At 41.0% G+C, this 20,674-nt stretch overlaps 1 protein-coding gene across 5 annotated transcripts in view; it reads left to right on the top strand.

Moving 5' to 3' along the window:
• TBC1D24 (TBC1 domain family member 24) overlaps positions 1 to 20,674 on the top strand; it is a 32,918-nt gene that overhangs the window by 6,220 nt on the left and 6,024 nt on the right. For 4 of the 5 annotated variants that reach the window (XM_080981985.1, XM_080981984.1, XM_080981982.1 and 1 more), the window contains exons 2-6: positions 8,373 to 9,407; positions 12,354 to 12,371; positions 18,133 to 18,291; positions 19,227 to 19,290; positions 19,986 to 20,081. In XM_080981985.1, the coding sequence (XP_080838111.1) occupies positions 8,449 to 9,407; positions 12,354 to 12,371; positions 18,133 to 18,291; positions 19,227 to 19,290; positions 19,986 to 20,081 (1,296 nt within the window). In that variant the 5' untranslated portion in view covers positions 8,373 to 8,448. The remainder of the gene's footprint in view (positions 1 to 8,372; positions 9,408 to 12,353; positions 12,372 to 18,132; positions 18,292 to 19,226; positions 19,291 to 19,985; positions 20,082 to 20,674) is intronic. The other variant, XM_080981986.1, reaches the window with a different exon arrangement.

Below are 20,674 nucleotides of genomic sequence, written 5' to 3'. Positions count from 1 at the left end.
GAATCTAATGAATAACCATTCACCTGGTCTTTTGGTCAAGTTCTCTTTCACACTGGTTTTTGGACAGTGAGGGTGCAAAATTATCCAAGTGAGTTCTTCAAAAAAATTATGCAAGGTGGCAGCATGCATGTTTTAAATGAGATCTAAGCATAAATTTTACAGGTGAATAATGCCTAGATGTTTATCCTTTTAAAATACAGAAGAGAACATTTTCCAGTAACTAACAAAACACCTCTACTCTTCTCTCACTCCCTCCATTTCTTCCCCTTCTATTTGCCAGGAGGTGATGGGACCAGTGGCCATGATCTTAGTTTTTTTTTTATGTTGAGCTTCAGAACATATTTTGTGCTCTCCTTTCACCCTCATTAATAGGTTCTTTAATTCCTCCTCACTTTCTGCCATCAAAGTTGTGTCATCTGCATATCTGAGGTTGTTGATATTCTTCCGGCAGTCTTAATTCTGGATTGGGATTCATCCAGTCCAGCCTTTTGCATGATGAATTCTGCATATAAGTTAAATAAGCAGAGAGACAATATACAGCCTTGTCGTACTCCTTTCCCAATTTTGAACCAATCAGTTGTTCCATATCCAGTTCTAACTGTAGCTTCTTGTCCCACATAGAGATTTCTCAGGAGACAGATGAGGTGATAGTTTACAACTGTTAAAAGCTCTTTTCCTGTAGTATCTGTTATATGCAGCTATGAAATATATATATATGCTAGATGGACTGGTTGCTGACATATCAAAGATGGTCTTGTGTGATATATTTAATCAGGTAATTAAATAGGCACAAGATAATAGTGAAGTACTGAGCGCTGTTCCAAGGCTATTGTGACTATTATGCCATTTTTATTGCATTTGGATATGTAAGCTTTACACAGGGTTCATCAGGAAGCCAAAGAAACTGCTGATGTTTGAATCCTTCTGTTTCTTAACAGCACTTCTGCTTATGATTGGGTGGTATTTATATCACATCTGTGCTGCTCAAGCAATGCTGAGTGGTTTTTGGAAATGCCATTCCATCTTTCTCTTAGTCACAAAACCTTCTCTTTCCTCAATACCAATTATTTGTCTGGGTCTCTGGAGAACTATTTAGCTCCTGGTGGTTTTGCACAGCCAGCTGTAATTAAATGCATGTAGTAATCTCTAACATTCATTACAAAGAGTTGAAGAATCTTAATGCGGGTTTTTAACACCACTCTGTTTGCTGCTCTTGAGTTAGCTGTGTGGTTACAAGACTTGATTCATGAACTCTTCATAGAAGGCAGAGTGAGGGGTTAGGTGTGGCATGCCACATCTGCCAGTCACACAATTTTGCTTTTTATTTTACTACATTTAGTAGTAACATGGTTTTCAGATTGGATTGCTCCTAGGGTCTGATTTCCAGGGCAGCTGAGTTCTCTCAGAATGGAGGAAGACACTTGAGTTCTGATTGTCCACAATGGGCATGTGTGCTCCCTACCCTACCTCTAATTCTCATACCCACAATAGAAAAATGCAATTTCATCTGGTCTTCAGAAATAATCCCTAAGTGGAGGAGGCAGCACAAGTAGCTACTGTGCTTGGATGATTGTTCCTCACTATGTTGTGATCTATGCTCTTGATTGTATTTGATCTAGAAATGTTGGTATTTGGGCTTTTTCAAAAAATGAAGTAATTGTTGGATTCATTTATATGGTATTGTTATCAAAGAAAGTGCTTCAGTTGCCTTTCTCCTTGCAATAACACTGGCCTGATTCACACAACACACTTGTTGGCTTAGCAAGACCATGTGAACATGCTGGCTCCCAGAGAGGACCTCACACAAGCTTTGCTCTTCCTTGGTCTTTCTTGCTGCCACGCCAAGCTAAGCCAAGGTTTGGCTTAGTATGTCATCCAAATAGTGGTAGAAACTGAGATATGAAAGCTAGGAGCTAAATGGCACCTTAAACCTAGGTTATGAGCACAACAATGGAATGTCTAGGCGCACTTTTTTATAACAAGAATACAAAACTGAAAATGAATGAACTGCAGCTAAAATATTATGCTCATTTTTCACATGGTCCAGTCCCTCCCCTGCCAACCCCCGTAATAGTCTTAAGAGGGTCTCTTCTCCAGTCTTCAGAGAGTAGCTGGAAGTGGGGAGGCAGAAAAAGGTCCTCCTTTCCTTCCACTCTGCAGTTTTGATCTAAAATCTTAGGTGCAGTTCTGCACCCAGAGCTCAGAAACTGCTTGCGCTAATGAAATTCCCTGTTGCAAAATGCGCCTAGAACAGTGCAAGTTTTGAACACTGCATCCAAACCAGAACTCTCCCCACTAAGCATGAGTTTCAGCCAAGGTTTGTTCTTTGCAACAACTCATTATTAGTGAGCAGAAAATGTAATCACAAATCCCAACCTGGATGACACCTTGTCTTAGTATGATACAGCAGCAAAAAGGACCACAGAGGAACAAAGCAACTATGAGGCCCTCTCCAGCAGCCTACACAGTCACATCGTCGTGAACCAGTTATACAGTGGTACCTTGGTTCTCAAACTTAATCCGTTCTGGAAGTCCATTCCAAAACCAAGGTGCACTTTCCCATAGAAAGTAATGCAGAACGGATTAATCCGTTCCAGACTTTTAAAAACAACCCCTAATACAGCAATTTAAAATGAATTTTACTGTCTAGTGAGACCATTGATCCATAAAATGAAAGCAATACCAGTAATCAATGTACTGTACTGTAAAATAAATAAGACAGTATTGTAGATGATAAAAATTAAAATTAATATATTTTCTTACCTGCTCTGATGATAGTCATTGTTTGGATGGGGGGGCTTTTATCTATTTTCACAATCACACAATCAATCAGTAGCTTAACTGGGTTCCACACAGTCACAAAAACAAAAGAACCGAAAAAGCCTCAAAAACAAAACCACAAAATAAATAGCAAAAGCAAAAGCACCAAACTTAATCCATTCCAAAAGTCCGTTTCACTTCCGAAATGTTCGAAAACCAAGGCACAGCTTCTGATTGGTGCAGGCGCCCCGGAAACAATAGCTGACAGCCACATCAGATGCTCGGCTTCCAGAAAACATTCAGAAACCAGAACACTTCCAGGTTTTTGGTGTTTGGTAACCAAGGCGTTTGAGAACCAAGGCACCACTGTATATAGATTCAGAAGAAAAATGGATCAGGAAGCAATTGTCACCTGAAACACTGGCTAGGCTAGCATGAGTTACTGTGATCTACATTCCCGTAGTCCTAGTTTAAGTGGTGAGAGAAGCTGATGCTGATGTACACAAAGCCTGAGGCAATTCACAAGGAGATAATCGAACTACATTTAACCTCATTAAGGCAATCCATTGAACTCAGTGCTTCAGTGTTGGACAATTCCACTACAGAAACAGTATTTCATTAACTCTCATAGATGAACTGAGGTAGACATTTCCTGAGGTGAGAGAATTGTTTCTGTTGCCAATAATGCATGTCTTATTGTTCAGTAAATCTAATGTTTCCTGTTGCTGCACTTGTCTAGATTTCTGCATGTCTGTTTAAAGAAAACTGAAGCTTTGCAAATCCCTTGGAGCTTTTCTTTACCCCCACAAAAAAAATCTTTATGACAATAATTTGGAACTTGGTCATCCTGGCCCCACAGTCACCTTTCCCTAGTAGAATGGTCCCTCTTCTAAATACAGTGGTACCTCGGGTTACATACGCTTCAGGTTACAGACTCCGCTAATCCAGAAATAGTACCTCGAGTTAAGAACTTTGCTTCAGGATGAGAACAGAAATCGTGCTCCGGCAGCGCAGCAGCAGCAGCAGGAGGCCCCATTAGCTAAAGTGGTGCTTCAGGTTAAGAACAGTTTGAGGTTAAGTACGGACCTCTGGACGTCACGCTGGCCACGTGACCCGGAAGTGTCTCCGGACAGCGCTGGCTCCCGGCCTCTAGAGTGAGATGAGCGCACAACCCTAGAGTCTGTCAAGACTGGCCCGTACGGGCAGGGGTACCTTTTACCTTTTACGGACCTCTGGAACGAATTAAGTCCTTAACCCGAGGTACCATTGTACCCATAAGGAATGGCATCAGTGTAAATACCATGAAATTGATACTTTAAAACCTTACCTTGTCCACTAGTAACATCCCTTGCTCAATTCAAGACTGACAAAAATAATTACTGAACAAGTGCTGACCATCCGTGTGTGTGTGTGTGTGTGTGTGTGTGTGTTTAGAAATCTGGAAGAGCTGATATAAACAAGAATGGGAGCCCTTGGAAATTATCTGTTTGTATAAAGTGAGGTGCCATTACACTCATTCTGCTCATTGCATTACTTCAAAGATTTGGGCATCTGTGTGGTAATGTGGATCTGGTCCCATATTTGTGAATGTGTCCTTGTGTCCATATGTGTTCTTGTAGCATTAATGGTAAGAAATGTTAGAGTTAATACAGAAATTAAGGAAGAAGGGGTGTTAACCTTTTTCACTTCTACAGTATTTTTGTACTAATAAAAGATACCCGCATTCTCTAAGTTGCAAAGACTTTACTGTATAAAATGTCAACACGGTTCTGACTGAGTGCTCTGGGGGAATGCCAAATGGTCTACTCTTCTTAATCGAACCAAAGAAGGTATGTTGCCCTTCCAAATAAATCCACAAAAGTTATTAGCCATAGATACGCACCTACATTAGGTGTATATGACCCAAAATGAATTAAGGATCTGACTTTTTATAAAAACTTGATTGACAGAGATAATAAGTTAGCAGGCAAGTGACTAGGCTACAGGTAAGAGCACAAATCAAGGTTTTACCTGTTCCCTTCTTCTGTAGCTTGCTACTTTAAAAACCACGATTGGCCTCTATTTCCTGACTCGGTTGGAAACTATTAACCATAGTCCCTGGGTTGTACGCAGTAGGCAAGATTAACTGAGCCTTCTTGGTCTGTTTACATTAGCAGGCAAAGAGAAGAGTCAAGTGAGAGCAAAGGGTTTGTGTGCAGGTTGCTCAAAAGCTTGTGCATATCCTGGCTTTTTATCAGACCATTCTGCCGTGGTCGAATCTGGGTTTAAGTCTACAGCTACTCACTTTAATAGCTAAATGATACTTCTATGTACAGAGCTCAAATATTGCTGTGTAGAAGCAGGGCTGTTTAGATCTCTCTGGGAAGCTTACATTAGACTTCTACAGAAAAGAGAATGCTGGCTAGCTGGACCTTGGTTTCATCCAACAAAATAATCTCAACTACTTTCTCAGCAAATTTCTAGCCCTTAGTGTTGCAACGGTAGACCAGAAAGTGGTGCTGTGACTGATGCAGTCTCAAAAGCCAAGAGGAAGAGGATTTTCTGAGACTAATAAAAGAAGTGGCTCAGCTAAGCTGTATAGACAGGCCAGTTGAAGAGGATCAGATTCCCATCCATTCAGATCTGACGGCTGATAGAGACCAGAGCATCATAGTTCTTTGTGCCTCCCTGTGACTAACAAGATTAATTTACATGAAACAATCACCAGTGTTGTTGCATTATTTAATCGAGTTACAGCACCTGGATTTCTTCATAGAAAATAGTTTTTTGCTTTTCTTGGAAGAGGGGCTATGGGGTTCACAGTTCTGCAAAAAGTGTTGTGGAGAGTTGCTACTAAAGAGGCAGCAGTCTGCAGTTGGCAATCTGACCAAATCAGGGATGTGACTCAAGACAACCTTACCAGGAACACTTAATCCCTGTTGGGTAATCCATAACAGTGGACTAAAATACTAATTATTTCCCATTCTGCCTCCTAATCCCAGCCCCTTTTTAAAAACAACAGCGACACTTCTAGTCTCAGCAAACAGTGAACCTGTTGGGAACCAGCAGTGCTGGAAACTGGCTTCTGCCATTAAATCCAAACTGTCACTTGTTTGCAGGGGTTTTACTTTTGTTTTTCTCAGTTCTGCTTTTTGGTCAAACTTTTATGCATATTTAAAAACGAATATATTTTGCAGAGTGCAGACACTGAGATTTCAAAAGGTACAGAAGCTCATGCCATAAATAAATGAATTGTCTTTAAGGTGGCTGCTATTTTCAAGCCTGATAAAAATAACCAAATGTTCGAGGGCAACAGCTGTGATTCTCACCTATGTGCTCTGCTGTAAACCCTGTATACTTAACTGGAATGTATAAGCAGGTTGATCTGTTTGTGCTGAAGCAGGAGAAAAAGGAACTCTACCAAAGAGGAAATTTTGATTGCAACTGTATACTAATAGTAAACTCATCTTCTGTATGTGGATTTTTGCATAACCTAGATAGCACCAACTCTGGCAAGCGGGAGATATCGGCAGGCTTGGATTTGTAGAAGTATTTTTCTTAAAAGCAAAAAATATTTAAGGGGTGAGGAGATATTTTTGAAAAATAAGGTAAAGGGACCCCTGACCATTAGGCCCAGTCATGGTCGACGCGGGTTGCAGCGCTCATCTCACTTTATTGGCCGAGGGAGCCGGCGTACAGCCTCCGGGTCATGTGGCCAGCATGACTAAGCCGCTTCTGGCGAACCAGAGCAGTGCATGGAAACGCCGTTTACCTTCCCGCCAGAGCGGTACCTATTTATCTACTTGCACTTTAACGTGCTTTCGAACTGCTTGGTTGGCAGGAGCAGGGACCAAGCAACGGGAGCCCACCCTGTCGCAGGGATTCGAACTGCCGACCTTCTGATCGGCAAGTCCTAGGCTCTGTGGTTTAACCCACAGCACCACCCGCGTCCCTTTTTGAAAAATACTGGTGGGCTATTTGGGTGTGGGTGGGAGGAATAGAAAGGAGTGTTCTGGAAAAGGGCATGGCTGGCAGGAATTCTAAACAGAAGAACTCTATGTTGCAACAGTTCCCACTTGTAACCCTTTAACCATGTATTATAAAGGTGGCTAACCTGTGGCCCTCTAGAAGTTGGAATTCAAATACCATCAGCCTTGGCCAGCATGGCCAGTAATAGGGGTGTTGTAGTCCAGCAAGGCAACAGATTAGCTATCCCTGATATAGAACCTACACGTGATAGTCTATGTATACCCATAGAGTGTTGCATGTAATGTGTGATGCAGTTCTGATTCTGCATGTGCCTGATATAGTTTCAAACCATATCTGCATAGGGCTTCCTAAAGACATGGGTTGTATCAGAGTAGAATAATTGAAATGAATGTGCCTGAGTTAGGTTAGAAATTTTAATTGGTCTACTTGTGAGTAGGACTAACATTGGCTATATCATTTGATCTTACACCATACTAATTTTGAGACTAATGTGGAATCTCAGATATCCAGATTAATATTCAACCAAGATCTTGATTTATCTGGACAAGGACTTGCCCTCATTGCCATGCCTATTTATATGCAGTATTTATAAGCATGTTTTCCTTAGAGTAGGCAAAGGTTCAGAATTTTAACAGAAATGAGACAACACCCACTCTTGGCACATGAGCCAGTATTTCATGCATTAGTGTAACCTGTTATAGAAAACATATTGATAGACACTTAATTTCTTAAAGTTATCTGGTTTTTAAGTGATGGAGAACCACTTAACTTGTCTTTTATTAAGTCCGTCATAGCACTTAATTCAACAGCCAATACTGAATTTCCAAAGCTCTGCTTACAAAAGCAAATTTGCTTTCCTATTGGAAAGCTGCTGCTTAAACTTTGGGACTAAACAATTTATTGCCATTCTACAGACAGACTAACTATGTGCATGGTGAACGTACATCCCTGACTTTGTTGTTGGACTCCTGCTCTTCCAAGTGTTGTACAGGCCTATGTTAACCTGACTTGTTAGGCTGTATCTTCCAGAGGATTAGCCCTGTTCGTTACAGCAAAAAGAACTAGAGTCCTGTGGCACTTGAAAGACTAATTTATTATGGCATTAATTAATTAGGCTTTAAGGTACAACAGGATTCCTGTTTTTATTTGGCTACAGCTAGTAAAATCCTTTCCTGCCTATGACCTAGTATGCTCACGAAGCCATTGCATTTCCCAAAAAGCTTGATAATGTAGTCTCCTGTGGCAAATCCTTCCTCAAAAGACAGGATTCTGATATGGCAGTAACATTTGCATCTTTATTTTCTGATGTCCTGTATAATTTTCCCCCACCTCCCTGCTTTCTGGTACCATATAAATAAGATGTGCTGGAAAGGTATGTTTGAGGCAAATTATGGTATTCTTCAGCTCAGTTTACTACAGTTGTCAGCCACAGAACAGTGTATTGCACAGATAGAAAAGGTTAACCCACTGAGGAGGGAAATACATCAGTTTGAAAGTAATAAGCCATTAATTATCTGAGTGAAGCCCCTTTGCAGGCAGTCTGGAACTTGTACTCCACTGCCAATAGCAGGACAAGCTAGGAACAACTTGTGTTCTTGACACGAAAGTAGCCGTAACCTGTTGTGTGCTTTGTTCTTTTCCAGGAAAAAGTGAAAGTGCTTCAAGGGCCAGATAAGATACTTGTTTTTATGTCATTCTGCGAAGACTATCTTAATAGCTATGGGTGAATATAGCCGCTTTATAGACTGGGATAAAATGGATTCTACAATCCAGGACCAGGATGCAAAGGAACTGACCAGCACAGAATTTCAGGACCTGAAGCAACTGGCTCGCCAGGGATATTGGGCCAAAAACCACTCTTTAAGAGCCAAAGTGTACCACAAACTGATTAATGATATCCCTTGCCGCACAGTGACTCCAGATGCCCACGTCTACCGGGACATTGTGGTGAAAATTGCTGGCAAACGTAACAGCGGCAGTCTTCCGCTTCCAGAATTTGTGGACAACAGCCTTGTTCCCACTTACTGCCTGAATGCAGAAGGCATTGGGGCAGTCAGGAAGATAATTTCATGCATTGCAAGCCAGTTCCCGGACATATCATTCTGCCCAGCTCTGCCTTCAGTGGTAGCACTTCTCCTCCATTACAGTAGGGATGAAGCAGAGTGCTTTGAGAAGGTCTGCCGCATCCTTGCCTGCAACGATCCCTCCAAGCACTTCATTGATCAGACGTTCTTGGCTTTTGAGTCGTCTTGCATGACTTTTGGCGATCTGGTTAACAAATACTGTCAGGCGGCCCACAAGCTGATGGTAGCAGTTTCCAAGGATGTGCTAGAAGTATATTCAGACTGGCAACGGTGGCTTTTTGGAGAACTGCCTCTGATATATGTTGCACGGGTCTTTGATGTATTCTTGGTAGAGGGCTATAAGGTTCTATACCGTGTCGCACTAGCTCTTCTCAAATTCTTTCATAAAGTCAGGGTTGGGCAGACTATGGAGTCAGACAACGTTCAGCAGGACATCCGAGCTTTCGTTAGGGATATTGCAAAGTCAGTATCTCCTGAGAAACTGCTAGAGAAAGCTTTTGCGATTCGGCTCTTTTCACGGAAGGAGATCCAGCTTTTGCAGATGGCCAATGAGAAGGCTCTTCAGCAGAAAGGCATAACCGTCAAACAGAAGAGGTAAAAGGGATTCATACATACTCCAGAAAGGCTTTCCCTCTCCTCTAGTAATACTCTTGACTTACATGGGAAGTGGATATGGTTGCAAAAGCAGAATAATGTGGGTGCTCAGTGGAAAAGTATAGAGACTGTACCAACATAACCAAATAATTACATGTGTATGTTTGCTTTTTCAGCTTCTGATGATTGGGCTTTTAAAGAACTTTAATTTTTCACAAGGACCATAGTGGTGGAGCTCTTTCAATGCTTAATTCAAAGCACTAGTCATGTTTTTTAAAACTCTAAATATATTATGTCTTAAATCTAAGAAACTGTGACTTCCCATATGAACTTGCCCCCTTCATTAAGATCTGAAGAGGGTCTTCTCTGCATTTGCAAAGCCTCAACTACTAATGGGAGAAGCAGGAGAAAGCCTTTTCCGATGCCCCACCTAGATTATAGAACTCCTGTCAGGGTATAATTGTGTGCTTGTTTTGTACTCTTCCCCCTGTGGCATTCCAACATTTTGATAAAAGGCATTCTTCTTTCAATATATTTTTGACGTGCTCAGTTGCAAGTTACTTTTCCCCTCTTTAAATTTACCGTATTTTTCGCTCTATAACACGCACCAGACCATAACACGCACGTAGTTTTTAGAGAAGGAAAACAAGAAAAAAATATTCTAAACGAAATAGCGGATATATGATTTTTGTGGTTCATGCTGTGGCCACAGACATGTGATCTGACAGTGAGTTTGGAGTAGCCCAATGCAAAAATCCTGAGGATCCATGTGGATCCATGCTTTGTAACCATGGAGGAGGGAAGGAAGGGGAATCATGGATCCTCTGCTCACGACTGCAACAGATCCCCACCACCACCCGCAGGCATTCGCTCCATAACACGCACAGACATTTCCCCTTACTTTCTAGGAGGAAAAAAGTGAGTGTTATGGTGCAAAAAATACGGTATTTTTGTTGTTGATGAAATTGTGATGGCTTTCTTTTAAAATGTTGGAAGCTGCCTTGAGCATCTTAAAAATAATGGAAAGGTGAGATGCATTTTTATAATGAATAGAGGCTCAGAAGACAAGTAAAGGCAAAGGTACCCAGAGCTGTTAGGTTTTGTGAGAGATGCTTAACTTCTGTTTCAGAATCAGACCTACAGAAGGCATGCTGAATGCAGCAAAACACAATTGTTTCTGATTTTCAATAAAAAAGCCTTAGGAGGTTGGAATTTTGAGCGCAGGAAGTTGGAAGTTGCCTTATCATTCCTCTCCTGCCCCTCTTTTACTTGCTGTTTGCTCAAAATTGCCTTCTGCTTTCTTTCCCACATGGTTCCAGATGTTTATATAGTAGCTGAGATGGATGATTTTGAACATAAAACAGCTAGAGAGAAAAGGGTAACACACCCCGTTCCCTTCTGCCGGTCTTCAATAGCCTCCTAAGGCTACTTTTCATTAAAAGTTAAAATGATTTTACGACATATATTTGTGTTACAGGTAGGTAGCCGTATTGGTCTGCTGAAGTCGAAACAAAATAAAAAGATTCCTTCCAGTAGCACCTTAGAGACCAACTAAGTTTGTTATTGGTATGAGCTTTTGTGTGCATGCACACTTCTTCAGATACTTCTTCAGATGGTATCACCACAAAGAAAGGCTACTTATCCCAGGGGGTTAGACTAGATGACCCTCAGGTCCCTTCCAACACTACAATTCTGTGATTCTAAAATTCTGTGACCTCAACTACATTGCTTGACTGTAGATTGCTCTTACAGAAATTCAGTTGTCCAATATGCAAGAAAGAGAAACACAGTGGAAATGGAACTGGTATTAACTATGAACTAAGGCAGAGGTTTTTAAACTGATCTGTGAGTTGCATTTGGGTGGCCTGTGGAAAGGCTGCGTCATGGACCTGCGCCAGTAGCAAAAAGTGCCAGGCGCCCAGTTAATTTTGAACACTGGCTTACAATCTATAAAGACAAACTTAAGAGAAATGGGGGAAAGGGCTACAGCTAAAAGTACTAAAACTGGGCAGAGTTAAGTGCACGAGGCATCTTTGATGAAAGAGCCCTTTAAGATGTTCCGCTGGGGCTTATTCAGCTGACAAGTGTTTGTGAAAGCCTTAAAGTTTCTATATTCTTGTCAGAAGCATTGACATTTCAGAGATTTGGGTCAGTGTTCTAAATATTCCATTTATCGTTAGTAGAAATGGCACAAGACCAGTGGCTGACAGGCATGAGAACGCTGTGCTTTTGTATAAGCTGAAGAACAGCTAGTATTCTGTAATCACAGAAACTTGATTGGAGGAAATGTGTTCTGGTTGTGTGGCCCAAAATGTAAAGCTTCAAGGAGCTCGGTAAATAGCCTCACAAATAGTTTCTTAGCATTTCACACATGCAAATGGTTTGGTTTTTGAAATTATGTAATCTGCACCTGTCCAATTTTCCAAGGGGAGGGGATTCCATTTTTATGTTAACTCTGTATTTTTGTAATATTTTGTTTAAGTTGTCTGTTGCTTCATTTTTTGTACACCACTTAGATATATTTTAAATACATTAAGCGGTATGGAAATTAAATAATCCAGATCAGATCAAATGAAGTCAAAAGGTAAGTACCACAGCACTAAAGACCCAATTTCTACATTGTGCGAAACAGGAAAACCTCAACAACAGAGCGCAGTCGTGTATAAGGAGTGAGAGTAGAAGGGAAGGTTGAAGGGCAAGTTCAGAAGTCATAAGCAGTTAGGTGAAGAGACATTGTATAGAAAGATAAATGTGATAAGAGAATTGAGGAGGAAGAACTGTGATACAATGGTTGGGTGTCCATCTGTTCTTTAATCTCGTTCATTTGACTTCAAATCTTACTCTTGAGTTTTTCTCTAGACTCTAATTTACTGAACTTTTCTTGATTTCTCTCTCTTTTGTCTCGTACTGTCGTTTCCCTGTCTGCTGCACCCCTCCTCTTTGCAGCATTGCATCCCCAAAAAGGTAGGTTTCAAGATTTGAATACTCCACGCTTTGCTTTTCTCTTCTGCCTTGGCTTGACTTCCTAATGGCTGTTATCGCGGCTTATGCTTGGCTGGTTATGCCAGTACTTACTGCAGTATCAGATGGTGGGGAAGCAGGATGGGGGGGTTGCAATTCACAAATGTCTTTCCAGAGCTTTCAACAGTCCTGCTGTCAAGTATGCTGTACAAGGTTTGCATTCTAGTCTAGCCTTATTTCTCTGCACTTTCGTGAGGATTTCACTGGTGAAACACAAGCCTATTCTAACATACTGTAGGGGCTACTAGTCTTTTGTTGTTAAAAGAACTTCTGAGCCATATAGTGATAGGCAGAATGTTAAACATGAAGTTGCTTTGTGTGAATAGATAAAGATTGTTAATAACGGTAGTACAGGCACCCCCAAACTCGGCCCTCCCCTCCAGATGTTTTGGGACTACAACTCCCATAATCCCTAACTAACAGGACCAGTGGTCAGGGATGATGGGAATTGTAGTCCCAAATCATCTGAAGGGCCAGGTTTGGGGATGCCTGCCCTAGTAGTACAGCCCAAGATAGTTTTGTGCCTAGGGAGGTGTTCAGATGATCTGGTATATAAATTCCACTTAACTATCATAAGGGTATATTGGCTGCAATTCTTCAGATAGCGTTATAGGCATAAAGTACCTTACTCTTACTGACAGGGTTGTATGTTGCCACTTATATGTCTGAAGGTGGTTTGAGGACTAAGGCCGGGTTGCTATATGGGAGTCATCCTCCCTGCCATTCAGACAAGCACATGTGGTAGGTGTAAAGTCCCTCCATATAGTGCCTATATATTTACATGTTCCTTGTATTTTGTTCCATCTCCTTGCTTCTGACCACCTCTGCCCTGCTGGTTCATACATATGCTGGTCAGTCGGTCTCTCACATATGTGCATGCATGTGCTCGCGCACACACACACACACACACATATATATATATAAGCACTTCTTTTGTCTGTTTGCTGCTTTTATTATTTCATGACACTATCCTTCATTTGCCTTCTCCTTTTTCCAGAGAGTCTTTCAAAATAAATGATGGAAAAGTTCCTAGGCCCATATTGCTTTGGGACATGTCAAGCCTCCTTCACAGCCAGATCTCCTCCCGGGCTTGCTCTCAGTGAGCCTTGACCCTTGAATCTCCCTAATTTTTTTCTTCCCTGAACCTTAGACAGATGGCTGCACATGCTGATTCCCTATCAGGGTCTTCTTTGTTGCTCAGACTTCCCCTTAGTACAGGCAATGACTGCTTTGCACAAGTTATGTTCCTGACCCCCTTGCATGTTGGCGGAGTGCACATAAGCCAGTTACCCTCCCGCCTTTTTTTCAGCCCCTTCTGGGTTGTGGCAATGCACGTGTGCGCTGTCACCTGTCAATTAGTCATTGCCTGTATAACACCAGTTCCTTCTTATTTTTTTCACCTTGGAAGCAACAGAAGCACATTGTACTGGAAACTTGGAAGAAAGCACCTAAGGTAGCCTGGTGACAATCAGGGGCATGGCTCAATGCATTAAGGCATTAACCAAAAAGAGCTTCCTACAGCCCATGCACAAATACAGAAAATGAATGCAACACATGAAGGTGTGACTAAGTGTGGAACTATTGCCTGCAGCCCAAATTGGATGAATGGCATGTTCTTCCCCACCCTCAGTTAAGCTTGTTTCCAAGATCTTTTTAAAAGTATACAAGCCCATGTGGTATTCAAGCCCATAATTGAGAAGCCAGTAGTGAACTTTTAACAAATTTCTTGTTAGCAGCAGTGCTTTTTTTCTGTGGGGACTCTGGGGTACACGTACCCCTAAACATTTTGTGAATCTTTGTACTTTTGTCCATTTAGTGTATTTATTTTTCCCGATTTGAACCATAAAATGGTGATTTTTTTTTGAGTCAAAATGAGAGTACCCCTAAAAAAATTTGTTTAGAAAAAAAAAGTACTGGTTAGCATCATGTTTATTAATCACTCTGCCACAGGTAGGTACACAGTCCATGTGCTTTGGTAACAAGACATGAGATTCATGTTAGCTTGAGCTGCCTAAGCCTTGGTGGTTTTAAGGCTTAGAGATTAGTGATAAATTGTAGCATGCACACTGAACAGAGCAGCCTTCACAAGTTGTAGATCATGCTTGGAAGGAGACTAATCAACAACCTGATAATCCTCTGCTGATATCATGCAGGCTCCTATCTGCAGTGCTTCGGAAGTACATATATATATATATTTTTAAGAATATTTATTAGGGTTTAATATAGAAATAGATATAATAAACAATATAACATATGTCTTAACATAATTTCACATTTTCTTTGGACTTCCTCACATCTCCCGCTCCCACTTTCATCGTTGTAACTTTTTGCCAGCAATTTATCATCTTATTTGCATTCTTATGTCCCATCTGTATATTTATAATCTTGTAATTCTCAAAAAAGTTTATATTTTCTCAATCTCACTTATTATCTTAAATCATCTAATTTAGTGGTGCTCAATTGTTTATGATCTAGCATCCTGCTTAACATTCACTCAAATTACAGTATTTTTGTAAATAAATCTTGAATTTCTTCCAGTCCTCCTCCATCTTCTCCTCTCCCAGGTCACGGATTCTGCCAGTCATCTCGGCCAGTTCCATATAGTCTATCAGTTGCATCTGCCATTCTTCCAGTGTGGGTAGATCTTGAGCTTTCCAGTGCTTTGCAAGAAGTATCCTTGCTGCTGTTGTTGCGTACATAAAAAATGTCCAGTCCTTCTTTACCACCCCTTGGCCGACAATACCCAAAAGAAAGGCCTCTGGTTTCTTTGTGAAGGTATACTTAAATACCTTTTTGAGTTCATTATAAATCATTTCCCAGAACGCCTTCACTTTAGGGCAGGTCCACCAGAGGTGGAAGAATGTTCCTTCACTCTCTTTACATTTCCAACACTTATTATCAGACAGGTGGTATATTTTTGCAAGTTTGACTGGGGTCATATACCATCTATATATCATTTTCATTACATTTTCTTTCAAAGCATTGCATGCAGTAAAGTTCAACCCAGTACTCCACAACCTTTCCCAGTCCTCAAACATGATATTATACCCAATGTCCTGCGCCCACCTTATCATAGCCGATTTAACCATTTCATCTTGTGTATTCCATTTTAACAGCAAGTTATACATCCTTGAAAGTACCTTAGACTTTGGTTCTAACAGTTCTGTTTCTAGTTTCGATTTCTCCACCTGGAACCCTAGTTTCTTGTCATTTTTAAAGACTTCTTTAATCTGAGCGTAATGTAACCAGTCTCGCACTTTATCCTTCATTTTCTCCAAACTCTGCAATTTCCAGTTGTCTCCATCTTTTTCTAGTATTTCCCAATATTTTGGCCATTTAGCCTCCATATTGGGTCTTTTTCGGGCCTTAGCTTCCAAAGGTGAAAGCCACCTTGGAGTTTTATTTTCCAACAAGTCTTTATATTTTGTCCAGACATTAAACAGTGATTTTCTGACAATATGGTTCTTGAAGGCCTTATTGACTTTAACCTTGTCATACCATAAGTATGCATGCCATCCAAAAGTATTGTTAAACCCTTCCAAATCCAACACATCAGTGTCTTCAAGAAGTAGCCAGTCTTTTAGCCAGCAGAACGCTGCGGCCTCATAGTACAACTTTAGATCTGGCAGGGCAAAGCCCCCTCTTTCTTTCGCATCAGTTAATATCTTAAACTTAATTCTGGGCTTTTTGCCCTGCCAGACAAACTTAGAAATATCTCTCTGCCACTTCTGAAAGCACTCCGTCTTATCCAAAACCTGAAGTGTTTGAAACAAAAACAACATCTTTGGCAATACATATGTACTTCGGAAGTACATATAACTGGCTCTGTGGCTTATCTGTGCTGAAGGGAACACATCCTGCCCTTAGCATATACAGTCAACTGTGCATTTTGATTAATTTCTGGTTTAAGGACAAAACATGAGCTGCTTCAGAAACGGAGCCACACCATTTCTGAAACTGTCACTGTACTTCAGTTAAATTTTGAAACTACCCATGAATGAGAATCCCATTTCCCTCACTTAATTAGAGATGTGCAGGCGATTCCGACTAAACATTAGGACAAACTTTCTGGTGGCAGAAGATGTTTGACAATGGAACTGGCTACCTTGGAGGGTGATGGAGGTGATGGGAGATTTTTTAAATGAGGTTAGATGGTCATCTGCCAGGGATTCATTAGCTGAAATTCCTGCATTGGAGGGGATTGGACTAAATGACTTTGGGTCCCTTCCAACTCCACAATTCTATCATTCTATTAGCCGCTAGTTTTCTGCAAGGTTTACAGTATGCAGATGTGTCCATAATAAAATGGACAGGTGGCTCCCCCCCCTTTTTTTTAAAGAATGCCTTTGCACTATAAGTGGCCTGCATTTCAACTCTTCTTCCTAGCATGTACTGTATAATAACTCCAAAGTTTGGCTTGCTTCATGGTACAGTTCTTGCATATCTCTGATATAAGCTGTGAAACCTGCATTTAACTCTAGCTTGGCTGTCAAAAAGAATTGGCTATATTTCCTTGTCACTGGCTTGTATGTCATCCTCCTGTTTTATGTATTGGCTTCCAGTGCTTTGGAGCAACTGAGCCTTCTGTGGATTCTTTAACTCCATGGGTATAGCCACATTCAAGTCTGTTTTCATACTTGGGCAACAGTTGGAAAAGAATTTCCATGAGTGGCATATAGCTCTGAATATATTTATGGTTGTACAGTTTCCTCTGTAATGGTATCACCTGGGGCCCCTGCTGGTTTTGAACAGCAGTCATGACTGGGGAAGGGTGTTTACATCAAAACCTTCCAAGTGATTTTCAATGGCTATAGCTTTGATTGGGAAATGGGGTAGCTTGTAAATATGTCTACCAAATCAGTGGGGAAACCATGAAAGGGCAAAGCTGATCCTAGTTGCAAGGTAACAACTTATGGTATAGTAGGTTTTAAAATTTCCCAGAATTCCCACCATTTGAAAATCTGTATTCTTCCTTGGGGACACAACAAAATGTACAGCTATCGATTATTCACATGAAAATCAAATACAGAAAGTACCGTATTTTTTGCTCTATAAGACTCACCTTTTCCCTTCTAAAAAGTAAGGGGAAATGTGTGTGCATCTTATGGAGTGAATGCAGGCTGCGCAGCTATCACAGAAGCCAGAACAACAAGAGGGATCGCTGCTTTCGCTGCGCAGCGATCCCTCTTGCTGTTCTGGCTTCTGAGATTCAGAATATTTTTTTTCTTGTTTTCCTCCTCCAAAAACTAGGTGCGTCTTGTGGTCTGGTGCATCTTATAGAGCAAAAAATATGGTAACTTCCTGTTATCCATGTAAAAATGCTGATTTGTATTTAAGAACATTATTTTGACAAAACTACTTAGAGCTGCTGAGATCTGCACCCTTATACAGAGCTAAACACCACAGCATTAATATGGATATCAAGCCCTCCTAATTTCAAGCTGTGGGCGACTGGAAACCCCTTAGTTGTTTTGCCCTTTTATTGTTTTTCCTGTGGTGTGGTGGTGTCCTCTTTCTGCTCATAGAGTTACTAGCCCTTCTGCTAGTTTCTTTGTTAGTCATTTACAATGCATCTACAAAGGGAAAGGGAAAGAAATGTTTTAATTTGCCATAGGCAACAAGTTGAGGCCCGAATTGGGCAGTAGTTGCTTTGGACAAATGCCCATGACTCCAGTCTTAACACCACTTTTCTGTCATTCCACAGACAGAATGTCCATTTGGCAGTTCATGCTGAGAACTTCAAGTCTGAAATAGTTGATGTAAAGAAGATGAGAGACATCTGGTCATGGATTCCTGAGCGCTTTGCACTTTGCCAGCCACTGCTGCTGTTCACCACCTCCGAACATGGCTGCAGCTTAAGCAGGTAAAATGTAGTCAGCACTATTTTAAAATGAATCTTTGGTACTGTACGCCACAAGATGATGTAGACAATCATAGGCCAATTCTCTTGGCAAGGGTGCTTTGCTTCTGATGTATGATGAATGTTGCTAGAGTTGCCTTGCCTTGCCTTGCCTTGCCTCAACACAAGCAGAGTTTGTAGGCTGGCTTTACATTGAATGTATGTTGTTGTGCTATCAACTCATATAGATCTTTTTTCTAAGTCAAATCATGGCTTAGTGTGAAAGCATGTGGTCCCAGAAAGGCGATTGCAGCTGCTTTCCCCCTCCCTGGCCATCCTGCTGTTGTTGCCATGGTTTGTCTTAGCATGTCATCTGAACATGGGCTTGTGGTTTGTCTCACTTCAGACAAACTGCAATCTGTAACCAAGATTCATTCTTGGCTTACAGTTTAAGGAGATGGACCACGAACCCAGATTTGGATGATGTGCTAAGCCAAACCAAACCATGACTTGGCTCATAGAATGCAGCAACAGCAGGACCAGAAATCAAGCAGCCACAACCTTCTCTCTGGGAACCTGCACATTTGTGATGTACTGTGATTTTGCTTAGCGTTATGGACAAACTGAGCCATAGACTATGCTGTGCTATAGAACTGTGGATTTTTGCTCGCTCTTCCTTAGCTGAGAGGCCTAACTGTATGCTAAAGCAACAAAGGATGTTGTGGCATTAAAAAACCTAAGACGTTTATTATGGCTTAAGGTTTTGTGAACTAGAGTCTGGTCTTTTAGCACATCACCCAAACAGTTTTTATTGTTGATTAAAGAGGCAGACAATGAACTGGGACTTGATTGGCAGTGTGGTGTGGATGCAAAAAGTGTGTGGAGAGTGTGCACAGTTGCCAAGACCAGCAGTGGGATGTTTCACTAAGGGACCATCGTTTTATATGTATTTTTATCAGGTTCTATTCGCATTGCGAGGGACATGAACCAACTCTCCTTCTGATTAAGACAACGGCCCAAGAGGTAAGTTAGCAGGACAAGTAGCAGCTTTATAAAAGACACTTTATAAATTTCATATGATTCACTAAACTGCTGTCCATCAATTATTGTAGTTGCCATAGACAAAAAATGAAATTACTCCTTAGAACTCTCCCTGGTGTGCCATTTGTGCCTTGCTTGCTTAATAAAGCACAATTTAGCTGCTTTCTTTGGAAATTTGAATTTGAAATTCAACCTGTTTTCCAGGTTGACGTGTTCTGCCACAGACTCCCTTCCCCTACCACTACAGAGGGGTGACTTCATCACAGTGCACACGCTGCAGTATGTGCCTCCTGCACATCTCAGAGCTATTCAAAAAGACCCATATACATTCTCTCTTTTTCTCTCTCCAGGCCCCTGTTGATACTGATAATGACCAGTCATAAAATGTGATCTTGGTTGACAGCCATAGACTAACTAAAGCTATAACTTGCTACTCTCATACCAGGGCCACTTCAGAGGCAAACCTTGGTTTGCTAAATCCAACTGTGAGTTGCTGCTGTTGACAAATTTACATGTTTGATTTGCATTTCACACCTAAGGTGTGTGTTAGGTGTGCACCTACAAATGTTGTAAGAAGTGTCCCTTTATCTACCAGCTTTGATACCTTTCAGTATTACAGCTTCAAGTGTTCGAACTTCTTCATTGTTTCTCTAAAATGGTGGCTATTACTATCCTAGGTCTGTGGGGCTTATTTATCAACCGACTGGAATGAACGCAAGCGAGGAGGAAACAAGCTGAGCTTCTTTGGAACAGGGGAATGTTTTGTGTTCAGGGTAAGAAGCAGTAATGTTCACTCCTTTTTAAAAAAAAATCATTTTTATTTGATTTTACAAATATAAATTTATAACAATCCAAATGCATATCCATATATAGCTATAAGTCTGAATCTCCCCACTTCCCCCCCATACCCTCCATAGGTCCTATTGTCAACATTTATAACTGCATATTATTCCATAATCTATATTTTGTTTCCATCCATATTATCCATAGTATTTGTTACATTACAAGTGAGATTAAAAACCTGCTAATGTTTTCATCTGCTTGCATAAATAAATAAATTATAAATAAATAAATTATAATTTCCCCCCATTCTTTTTTAAAGTTTTTGTCCTCTTGGTTCCTGAGGTTTCCCAGTCAGCTTTGCCATTTCAGCATGGTCCATCAGCTTAGCTTGCCATTCCTCTCTGGTACCACAGAGTAATCATGTTTCCTTTTACCACAACCACCCCTTGCCCTTGGGGAACAACCTACCGATCAGTTTATAAGACTAAACCTTGCTGCTATTAGCAGCAGCAGCCGTTTAACCATCATCATCTATATGAATATGGAGCAAACCTTTCCCCAAGTTCATCAAAAGTCTTCATTA

This window comes from Podarcis pityusensis (genome assembly GCF_964106645.2).
Source record: "Podarcis pityusensis genome assembly, chromosome: 14".
Lineage (NCBI taxonomy): Eukaryota > Metazoa > Chordata > Lepidosauria > Squamata > Lacertidae > Podarcis > Podarcis pityusensis.
This window is presented reverse-complemented; position numbering and strand designations above follow the sequence as displayed.